This window comes from Sander vitreus, chromosome 22 (genome assembly GCF_031162955.1).
Source record: "Sander vitreus isolate 19-12246 chromosome 22, sanVit1, whole genome shotgun sequence".
In the NCBI taxonomy this organism is placed as follows: Eukaryota; Metazoa; Chordata; class Actinopteri; order Perciformes; family Percidae; genus Sander; species Sander vitreus.
The window spans coordinates 12,170,695-12,183,222 of record NC_135876.1 but is presented as its reverse complement, the minus strand read 5'-3'; the positions used below and the strand labels follow the sequence as shown (position 1 = coordinate 12,183,222).

Sequence of the window (12,528 nt, the reverse complement as noted above, 5' to 3'; positions counted from 1 at the left end):
CTTTTTTATTAGAAACTGAAAAAAACTCTTCAGATCTACATGAATCACAATTGTGCCATATTTTTCACATTAGCGACAGGTTTGCAGCTATGGGAATTGTCTTAGAGTCATCCTTCAAAATTAATTATTTACTGCATCTCTAAGCTTCTTAATTATCTTTATATTTCATGGCACTTAGTGAAGGGGTCAGTATACTCCATCAGAAATGCTGACAGAGTATACTGTTCAGGGGTGAAATGGAGCAAGTGTGATGGTGAGTGGTGACATGTAGCTGTAGGTCACGAGTCAGATTTAAAGGCCTGATGTCATGATCATTTATGGTAGGCCTATAAGGTCCAAGATGTCCCATGAATGTCTTTTACCCCTCATGTGACATGTGCTCCATAATGCTGTAATCCATAATGCTAATTTGAAGATGTCTACATGTCGACATGAAAGCGATGCATAGAAAAAGACTATTAAAGATATTAAAGATCAAACACTCTTTATTGAACTTAATAGAACTGAAAGCAAAACATGTGGGTTATGTCTGCTGGAGCTGATAATCCATTATCATCGTTACGTTCAAACCACACATCAAGGGCATGTGTGCGTTTTATGTATATTCTGAGTAATATAATTATATTTAAAAAAAATGGGTGTGATGTTTGTGTACAGAGAAAGTCTTCCTTGAGGCCGCGGAATGCGGTAGAAGGCAGGCTGAGTTCACCAGCTTTCCTAATGTCTCTGATGAAGTGTTCTACAGTTAGCACTCAACCATGAGGCGACGATGATGTACAAAATCATTTATGTAACAGGGTGTCCTGGCAGCAATTTGACTAAACAGACACACAGAAAGCAAATTCACAACTAAATAACAAAGTTGGCAGCTGGTTTCACCTGGAACACAATGTTCTGTAAATGCTACAGTAAGGTAAACACACGCAATGATGACAGGAAAAACAACATGGTTAGAAAAAATATACATTGTACATCTTGTATGTTGGACAACAGTGGCACTGTTAGAGTAAAGCTCAATTCATTGTTGACAAAGCAGCAGCCTCCTCATTCTGAAATCTTGTAATTGAATGAAGAACCTTGACTCATGCTCTATCGAACATGCATGTTTGCGTGTGTATGTGCGTCACAGAGGGTAGGCGTAAACCTCTCGTGTATTGTATAGCGTGCAGCTCTCCTACATGCCAATGTACCTTTGTTCTGCTGCTGCATAAGAACCTACACAGCTATGCCTGGAAATGTCAGACTTGTTAAAGATTTGAGAGAAACTCAGCCAAGCATTCTGAATTCCAAACCAATCTTCGACTCAGATTCATGGTTAATTGAACACAGCACCACTCAAATCAGGAAAGATAAAGACATTCGAAAACTGTGATTAGTAAGAATTCATGCAGCAGCAGCAGCAGCAAGTTATTGTAATACGTTTGTGTTAATTGGTCTGGGGCAAGGCGCAATGGCTCAACACCTTGAAGGCACACAACAGACTAAAAAGCCAATCCTCATGTTAACCTTTCCCAGTTCTTGAACAAATATTAGGGGTCAATGATTTTTTTGTGTTTTATACTGCTTCGACCACTTAGTCTATGGTGTTTAATGCATCATTAGAAGTCATTAAGTGTCAGACAAATTGTTCGATCTCATCCGTGTGACTGTCCTAACTGTCTTTTCTGGCACTCCTTTTGTTCAAAATAAGTAATATTCATCTGACCTACACATATACACACATATGCATGTACACACTGCAAACCCACAGCTAACATCAGTTTAAGATGTAAAAATTCACTTCACCTCAACTCAAAAGTCAAAACATGTAACGCAGAAATCAGAGCCAATCGGTACATGACGTAAGACTCAAGTGTTTGGCAAAAAAACAAACAGATTGCTAAAGTCTGAATGAATAAAGGCTCATGGTTTCACCCGTTCCAAATGAATAGAAAGCTGCCGTGCTGCTGAGCTAAACCAACCATGGCGTGTCATGATTTCCCATCATGCTCTGAGAAACCCCTCTCTGCTCTTCCTCAGAAAGGAATGTCCCATACAATCGAATGTCATAAGATTTTAACATAAAACTCTATATTTAATACATATATATATATAATGTAATGGACAGACATATGATATTGTTGTAATATAGATCTGACATTTCTCATTAGTGTTAATGTATTGAACTCTGAATAAATCTTTTGGAGAAAAAGAAAAAATAACACAAAATATTGTATTTACAAAGTGAGTTTTGGCATCTATATTGGACTCTATATTACCACAGTATAAGTGGCATGCCATTTGACGGATATGAGTGTTGACAGACTGGTGCAACTACAGCCTGATAAAAAAAGAAGGGTTTGGCATGTGGATTTGATCATTTTTGATAAAAGATTTTTGTTAAAAAATAAAATCAAAATGCAACAGAGAGACTGGCAATAAATCTGTGCTATCACACCACCCAGTAAGTATAATTATTTGTCATATACAGTATTCAAAGGACTCCTGAAAACTCCCAAGCACAATACAAAGAAGGACAAACCGGTTAGTATGTACATGTACAGTCTCTTACAGCCGTGCTCCGCTGCATAACTGTCCCTCTTCTCTTTCTAATACTCTGGATATATAAAAAAACATAAACAAAGAAAAAAACAAAGATTTTTGTACACGTCTTTCCCACATCCCCGCCCTCTCTGGGAGATTAGTGTCCTATTGAATGGCCTTTCCTTCCATCTCTCCTGGGATTGGTCATTGAATTAAACCTCCTCCATCTCTGTGGCACCTGGTGGTCTGACGCATCACTTCCACTCTCAAAGTCCCGCCACTGGCCGTTAGATGAACCACTCCTTCTTTGATTCGTCGATGGTTTCTGGGTTGTCGGTGCCGATGATGGCAGTGTCTGCCGATTCTCCAGCGGACTCCGCGCTGCCCTTGGCCTCGTTGGTGTGGTAGGTGCCTTTGTGACGGAACATGTAGCGGATCAGGAACACCAGAGTACATAAGATGGTGAAGATCACCACCGCAATGACACCTGCAGAGGACACAGACATCATGTGCACAAAAACAAGCGTTATTGTGTATTTTCAATGCTAGTGCTTTGCTTCGACCAACTGACCAACTTTAAAAGCAATGCTGAAACAATTAGTTGATTCATTAATTTGCCGATTGACAGAAAATGTATCAGATAAACCGTTTGAGTCAAAAGCCAAAAAACGCCAAACATTTCTTGGTTCCAGCTTCTGAAATATGAGGATCGTTTGCTTCTTTTTTGGGTCGTATATGATAGCAAACTGAATATTTTTGGGGTTTAGATTGTTGGTGGGACAAAAACATTGATTTAAATGTGATATGGCAACTGCTTTCAGAATTGACATTCTTTACCTCCAATGATGGCCGAGTCTCTGTTGACTCCATCAGGAATCACTCTCTCCTCATTGAAGGGGAACTCTGCATCTGAGCAAAGAAAGAAGAAAGAAAAAAATGAAACCGTACTTTCACATATAAAGGGATGAAAAGAATGTCTAAGATGTGTTATGTTCATTCTTGCAATATAACTAACTTGAATGGCTTCACTAGACCAATTTGTGCACATGAAAATACCAAACAGATGGCGAGAGTGCATTATAAGGTCAGGAAAATAACAACATGTCACAGTCCTGCTCACACAAAAATAACACCCTTGGTCTTTTTTTCAGCAGCAAAAAGTCACAAGGAATAATTCCATGCGTATATTGTGCTGAATTATAACTACAAAGTTCTGCTATTCAACAGTGAAGCAAAAAGACTCAGTTCCACCGCATACATATATCAGACCGTCAACTGGATGGATACACCAGTGCCAGGCATCCTATTTAATGTATTGTTGTTTCATGTATTTCATTAAAGATCCATGACAGGTTAAGAGGTTAATAACACAACAACCTGCATAAACGCACAGACTCACACAAAACTGCATCACCCTGCAATGAGCTGTCAGCTATTTCTGCTGCTGACTGCGTAGTTCTCGAGGGAAGGAAAGAGCATGAGTAAGACGGAGAAGAGGAGGCTGAGGTGGGAAAAAGGGGTGAAGCAACAGAAGGGAGGAGAGCAGTCAGACTCATTATATATGTCAGCTGCCTCGATGAGAAAGATGAGAGACAAGGGCAGAGAGCAGAGCGCCGAGGCGAGGACCAATAAAGTAAATGGAAGTTAGGAGGATGGAAATGAAAAAGAAAGAAAAAAAAAAGAATAAAAACAATCAATAAGAAGAGAGACAAAGATCATGGTGGATTGAAGGAGGGTTGGATGAATTATAGATTAGAGAATGTCTAGAGAAAATGTAAAGCAAAAAAAATAGCAACCCTTTCTGTGGAAAGATGGTGGAGAACTGCTGACTGTGAGTTTGGACCTGGAGTCCAGATCAATGGACTGGATCAATCTCAGATAGCTCAACGTTCCCAAAGGCACAGTTGGCACCAAGCCTGAGGAATACGGCTGCATCCAGAATAATGACGCTCTGAAATACTAAACACTGACGTGGAATGCAACCTTAGACACAGGAGTGCTGAGGTCTGTGTGTGTGTGTGTGTGTGTGTGTGTGTACATGGATGTGTTTACATGTTCAAGCTAGAGGTAGAGTTAGAGTATGTAAGTAGGGAAGGGATCAGTTGCCGAGCTTGTATGTGCATGTGCATTTTTACGTCACTTAATGTGCCATCTTAAGTCAATTCAACAGAACCACATTCAATTGGCACAATCTGTTTTTAGTGTAGGAAGTTGCTACTTATAGTAGTAGTAGAGGTGGAACGAGTACAAAAATATTCTACTTAAGTAAAAGTACTATTACTTTGATGAACTCTTACTTAAGTACAAGTAAAATTACCAGTATAAAAATCTACTCAAGTAAAAGTAAAAAGTAGCTCATTTAAAATGTACTCAGAGTAAAAGTTACGTAGTTACTTTTACTTATTTAATTTAAAAATCGCAGTCTTTTGCAATTTATTAAGGGCACAAAGCCAAAAAACTCAAAAAAGCAACAAAAACCTTTAAAAAAAAACACAAATTAAAATTTGAAACAGCAAAAACCTTTAAAAAAGAAACAAGACTATGCCAAAACCTTTTTTTTAACTCAGTAACGGATGTGATTTAAAACGTAGCAAAGTACAATATTTCAAACGAAACACACGTAAAATAAAAAGTAAAATTACATTATATATATTTTAAAAACTACTTTAAAAAGTAAAAGTACACAAAAAACTACTCAAATACAGTAACGTGAGTAAATGTAATTGGTTACTTTCCACCTCTGCTCATAGTTAAATTATGTGTGCTATTCTCATGGACCGACAGCAGCATCTTCAGGATTTTTGGAGTAATCCTCACCTGTGTTGTCCAGACGCCAGGGATCTGTTGCGGCAGACATTGGTGGGATGGTGAGAGGTGATGACCCACAGTTGGACTCCACCAGTTTGCCCTGGTAAGACACCGGCGAGGCGGCTGCAGGTTGTCGGTCTGGCTGACTGGCTGTCGGTGTGGCCTGGGCCTGTGCGACGGTCCTCAGTGCAGACTTGAGGGGGACGACTCCGTTAAACTGTACCCGCGAAAGACACCCGACGAAGCCTGGGGTGTTGTAACGCTCGATGAGGACTGGGTCTATGGGTCCAGTTTCTGTACAGACACACAATAACATCTTGTTATTGTCTGTGATGTTAACTTATGTGGAACCATGGCCGTGAACTTGACTGACATTGAGAGAAGGTGGGGAGACAGAGAGAGAGAGCAAAGATAAACCAGCGATCTCAAGCATCGACCACAGCAGCTTTTAAAGAGAAAGCATCAGCAGTGATTGGCCAAAACATACACAAAAAATGAACACACATACAACACACTTTCTCTGAAAGCTCAACATCCTATGTACACTCTTAGTGGACACACACACACACACACACACACACACACACACACACACACACACACACACACACACACACACACACACACTCAAAAACTGAGCTTATACTCAAACTCTAGTAGGCACAAGTTGTTCTGATGCACAGACTCAAATATATAACAGCAGAATATAAATCTACATAAATGAAGAGGGAAGAGAGTGAAGAGAGATGAGGAGGAGGCTGGAGGAGGAGGAGGAGGGAGAAAGCAGAAGAGGAATATACACTGACCTCTAACGTCAAATTTAAAAGATGGAGAATTAATTAACTCCCTGTCTGCTCTTACAGCCTCTCTGTGTCTCTCTCTATATTCGATCTCCTATTCACAGGATGTCTTAGAGTCATAGCATGTGGATTTTCATATGTTTCTAAAACAGAAAGCAGCAATGTGAGTTTCAGTCTCTATGGCAAACAGAGAGGAAAACATTAGGCTTCTACAATGTTATTTTTCCTATACGGTACTTGTTGTGGTTTTGCTTAACCTTTCATATCATCATGTTGCTTGTGCTCTTTCAAGCTGTGTTCATAATAACCCCATGAAAAAACCCTACTTGTTACTCTCTTCTTTCTCTGCAATGATGTGTCTTGTTGTCCACCATGTTAACAGTTCACAAATAACGCTCTACCTGTGACAATTACCATCATTTGGAGAATTACTTGCAGCAATTTGTGCACTCTTATCTCTGCGTCACAGTCCGTTTCTCCCTCTCTTTCGACTTTTAAAGAGAATTATGTTGTATACTTAGTTGCAGCACTGCGTTGCCGATGTGTGGAAAAGGAACTTCGTTGACACTGTTCTTGATTATAAAAAGGTTTATTACATCAAGGATTTCAGCATCATGACGGATCCTGCAGAACCCGGAGAGCACAAAGCCAATATGCACTCTGTCTTGCTGCAGCAGGAACATGGCTTATAAGGGGTACGTTTAGGTAACATGTTAGATAAAGTAAATAGATGTGAGTTGGCAAGAAAAGGTCTGAGTCCCTTTGAGGTCAGAGTCTCTTTGGGGGGCTCCAACACTACACATAAAATCATTGATCCCACTCAGCCCCCAATCACAGAATCACATAAAACATCCTCTCAACACATCACTCCACTGAGAGGAAAATCATTAAACTTACTTCACTAACACAGTGCTCATGATGTCTCAGCACATTTGAGCTTTATACAAACTTTAACCTTATAGGCTCTTCAGATACTACAATTACTTCAACACACACACACATAAACACACGCACCCAGACACGCATGCACTCACGCACGCCTACACACACACACACACACACACACACACACACACACACACACACACACACACACACACACACACACACACAAACCAACGTCTGACCTGCAGCTGGCCCACTGAGCTCTGTCCAGCCAGTGATATTTCCCTGTTCAATCTGTGGATTATATAGGCTGTTTGTAGGTTACACACCACATATTTTCCAGTGTTGACAAATATATATATATTTTTTTACTGACAGAAATTTGGAACTGAAAAGTGTGTACTGTTGTTTGTTCTCTCAGAATTGATTTGGCTCAGGGGCATTCATTTAAAACAATCTAAGTGTTAAATTGAATACAAAAGATGACGCACGCACGCATGCACGCACGCACGCACGCACGCACACACACACACACACACACACACACACACACACACACACACCTGCAGAGAAGATAAGAGAGAGAAGATGAGAGGGAGAGAAGAAACTGCAGGCAGCAAAGAAAATGATAAAAAAAATCCCTCCAACACCTACAGTTCAGTAAAGACTTTAACCCTGGATAAAACAAACATCTTCAGACATGCTCCACTCCAGCAGAAACCTGGAAAGATTTCATAACAGCCAAACTGTCTTCAACACTTGTGCAGACCTGCAAAATATATTTTTCCATCACAAGAACTCTGGCTATGTGTGCAGACCTCTCTATATACAGTCCATGTGCAGACGGAGCTAGGTTTTAATGTTACATGCATGGCTGCTCTGCTGCTACACAGCTGAGCCACACCCAGAAGGAACTGCTGTTTGGACAACCCTGCAGCAAAATATGAACAAGGGATGACTAACTAGAGTACTGCTCAGTGTGTGTGTGTGTGTGTGTGTGTGTGTGTGTGTGTGTGTGTGTGTGTTTATTTAGTGAATTGTGTTACGTTAGATGATGGGGTTCTGAGTATCTGGACATGGGTCATAATGTAATTTTCCCTCTTTATTCCATTTTGATGGGTCCAATACAAGTGTGTTTTTGTGTGTGTGTGTGTGTGTGTGTGTGTGTGTGTGTGTGTGTGTGTGTGTGTGCGTGTGTTTGTACCCTATTGATTGTGCTGCCAGGAATAGAGCTCAGCACTATGAGTCTTCTACGTATTCATCATATGACCAGACCTCCTTCAAAAACTTGCACTGTGTGTATACACTGTATTCTGTATCTGAGTGTGCTGAGTGTGTTGAAAACAATCATGTGATACAGGCTCTGCAGTTTAGTTTTCTTACAGTTCATCGTTGAGGCACTTATGCTGCTAGCATGTGTGTTCTAAACTGTGGCTTAGCTTCACATGTCTGCTGAGGCACCGGTCAGCCCTTTTTTGCAAGAACATAGACGGACGTATCTGCTAAAAATAACTTCACACCTTGAAAATGGTGTGGATGCTGTCTACATGAGAGTGGGTATGTATCTGCATATGCGTGGGGGAGTGCAGAAAAGGTGGAGACAGACACACATGGAAAGAAGTGCCTTACAGTATAGCACAGTGAGCAGAATACTGATAACTTACGAATATGAATACAAGTCCTCTCTGTATGCATGAACATGTGTTGATCACTGCAGAGGCCTGTGTGTGAATACTAATAGGCTCTCTGTTGGGAGTATAACAGGCTGCTTAGCATACAATGCTGGTGAGTAAATGGCCGACAAGCTTCCCTTGTTTCGGATTTGTTTTGCGGCCAGTGATTCGGGGGCGTTCCTTAGAAAGCAGCATGTTTTCAATTCAAATAACATAATAATACCCATAAACATCACACATTTATTATGAACTGAGGGCTGGGTTGTCACTGTTAAGAGGCCTCAGTGGTTTTAATGGCATCATATCCATTTAGTACTAACCAAGGAACAAGAGTTGGGCACAATTACACACCTAATGCAATCCACTATATTAGCCCAGCAAAATCTCCAGTTGTGAATGTTCAGTTGAGGTTTTGGTTTAGCTCTATGAAATATTATATGCATACAGGAAGAAAGGAAGTAATGTGAATATCGTATGCAATCAAATATAACCAAACCACTAACAGTAGCCTATATAACAACCATAGAGTAACACTTCTCCAATGCAAATTTAAAAGTATAACCATTATAAGCCTTCAGTGATAAGTTCTTGCCAACAGAGCTATATATTTTTACACCTTTTAGGAATATTTTGTCTATCTCCAGTGCTTAGCACCATACTAAGTAATTCATGAACAATAACAAGTAACATCGGCTTTTGAGAGCCAGTCACCACACACTGATCAAAAGGCTTGTAATCCATTACTTTGCTTGCCTTGGTGGCTTCTAAAGGGGCTTAACAAACTGATCAATAAACCATTTGTAAGTACACACTCAAGCCAACAGCTCTCCACACACTAATCATGATTAGACAGCAACAAGTTCATCATGTTGATCAGAGGGTTGCACCTTGTGATGGTGTGTCACCAGGGTGGCCAGAGACACGGCATGAATAATTCAAAAGGTGAGGCAGCACATAAAACTGTGATGACAGGGCTGGAGTGAGGACAATGGGTTGGGGTGGGGTAAGGGGGGTGAATTGTATGAAGGGGAAAAAAAAGAAATAGGATGAAAAAAGAAGGGAGGATGGAGAGAACTGCAGAACTATAAGGGTGGGTGTGGCTGTGTCGCCATAAAGGACTGGTGGTGAGAGAAAAGGTGAGAGACATGAGAGGAGGAGAAGGGGGAGAAAAGTGTCTCTGGTATGTTTGTGTGTGTGTGTGTGTGTGTGTGTGTGTTAAAAAAAAGAGGAGTGGGAAAGAAATGGGGTGACAAGAAGGGGGATCAAATGAGGGGCAGGGTAGAGGAGATCAAACCGTTGCCATGGCAACAAATGGAAGCTGATGTAGGGATGAGAAACAGAAAAAGAAGGGGGGTGGGGTTAATGAAAGTATGATGCGTTTGAGACATATCAAAAGAATATTAATGTGAATCCAACCACCACACCCTTTGTAATACAATAACTAATATGTAACATGTGGTATTGCGCACACACACACACACACACACACACACACACACACACACACACACACACACACACACACACACACACACGTGCGTGGCACTATCTTTGTGGGGATAGGGGGGTGCGCCATTAACATAATGCATTCCCTAGCCCCTTACCCTAACCTTAACCATCACAACTAAATGCCTAACCTTAACCCTTACCCTAACCCTAACATAGGGTAACCTAATTCTAACCCTAATCCTAAAACCAAGTCTTAACCCTCAAACAGCCCTTTAAACTTGTGGGGTCCAGCATTTTGGCCCCACAAAGCTGTCCGGACCCCACAAGTATACTGTATTCCCGGTTTTTGGACCCCACGAATATATAGTTAAACAAGAACACACACACACACACACACACACACACACACACACACACACACACACACACACACACACACACACACACACACACACACACACGGCTCATGTATCACAGAGAGGGACAGACTGAGAGGGAGGCAGATAGAAATTTTAAAAATGGGATACAAAAATGAAAGAGATTCCTAAATAAAGAGTTTGTCATAAAAATGAGAAATAGTGACCTAGATGTGAAGGAGCGAAAAAAAGACTCCTGTATTCTCTTCAAATCTAACTGGTATTTTGTCTCTTCATGCTTTTTCTTGGTGTACATATTATCTATACTTACATCCGATGCAAAGTTTGATAATAAAGCCAAGAACTACAAATTGACCACAGCTTTTTTTCTCCTCTAAATCTTGTCTGTGTACACTCCTGTTTGATTGCTTGGTTGTAAGTGCGGTTTATACGAAACTGTTGGTACGAATCTCATAGAAACATCATGGTGATGAACCAAACTGATATGATTGGCAGTGAATTGAGAGAATAGGTGTGGAGAAACAGAGTGTGAAGAATTAGGAAGAGAAATGACGGATGTATGACAAGGGAGATAAGAGCTGAAGTAGATTTATGACTGTTAGTTTTAGGCATGGGGAATACACCTGTGGTTGCAACACCCTACTGAACACACACACACACACACACACACACACGCACACGCACACACGCACAAACACACACACACACACGCACACACGCACAAACACACACACAGGTGTATTCATCAATGCTGCCTCTTCCTCCTCCACCAGGATGTCAGGTTATACGACAACAAGCCAAAAAACACAGACACAACAGACGCAGCACCAATAAAAATAATTTACAAACGACTAATTCCTTCTGACTCAGACACACACAAACACACGCACACACACACACACACCAGGGTTTTGTGTAATTTGCCTGCAATCCAATTACTCCAGGGGGTAGATTGCCTTTAAAATTCAAAAGCATTACAAATTTGGCTTAATGTCAATCAATGGGGAAATCGTATTTAGCAGCAAATTTAATTCACATTTAGAGTAACAGAGGCGATGAATTACTCAGACCTTGGCACACTCATGCATATTCAAGAAAACATACAAATGAAGACACACAGGTATATAATACACACACACATGCATACAACTGTAGTTACCTATGTGGAGTTTGCGTCAGTGTCTGATATACAGTTTATGAGGCAAACCAGCTTCCTCTCCTCTTCTGTCACTCGTTCTTCCTCTATGTGCTATGTGGATCTCTTGACATGGTACCACATTGGCAAGCGTCTCTCTCTCTTTCTGTCTCTCTCTCACTGCAGTGCAGTCCCACCCCCACTCTGACACAGCAGCTGGAGAAAACGTGGATCCCGGACTCACCCTGCCTTGGATCAGGACTCACCAGTAAAAAGTACAACTAGTGGTGATAGCTAGGGAGGCATGATGTCATCCTTACACACACAGAGACACACACACACACACGCAAAGCGGTGACCAGGTACAGGTCCGTCCATCTCGATTTAAAGGCACACTGAGATTATAGAGATAGCCTGGAGATAGGTGAGTGAGTGTGTTATCAGCCTTATCTAACATCAGAAGTTCATCAATGCTTTAATTTGAGTCGAGTCGGGGCGGCTGGTGGCTCTGCCCAAAGGTCGCAACACAAAAGACAGTCAGGCATTGAACCAGTGGCTGCCGGGCAGGGAGGACATTGATTGTACTTTTATCATGAGCCAGCACTCAGCAGTGAGTGAAGTACATGTGATTTGCACTTAATTAGTTAGTTATAAAGAATCCACAGAATTAGCTCTATTGTGTATACAGTAGCTGTGTGCTGAATCCTCAAAAACAGAAACACCTAAAAAACATCATCAGCAAGGTGTTTATATAATCATATTAAATTAACATATACAGACAAATTAGTTTATTTGAAGGATTAGAGGGAATATTTTCACCTTTTATCAAAACAATCTTGAGCTCCATCAGTATATACTCAAAACTCCTATTTGGTTTT

At 40.9% G+C, this 12,528-nt stretch overlaps 1 protein-coding gene across 1 annotated transcript in view; it reads right to left on the bottom strand.

Moving 5' to 3' along the window:
* Positions 1-467: 467 nt before the first annotated feature.
* cntnap2a (contactin associated protein 2a) overlaps positions 468-12,528 on the bottom strand; it is a 349,283-nt gene continuing 337,222 nt past the window's right edge. Inside the window, exons 24-26 of the mRNA XM_078280725.1 lie at positions 5,341-5,625; positions 3,361-3,432; positions 468-3,010 (exon numbers count right to left, since the gene is read on the bottom strand). Coding sequence (XP_078136851.1) covers positions 2,811-3,010; positions 3,361-3,432; positions 5,341-5,625 — 557 coding nt within the window. The 3' untranslated portion in view covers positions 468-2,810. The remainder of the gene's footprint in view (positions 3,011-3,360; positions 3,433-5,340; positions 5,626-12,528) is intronic.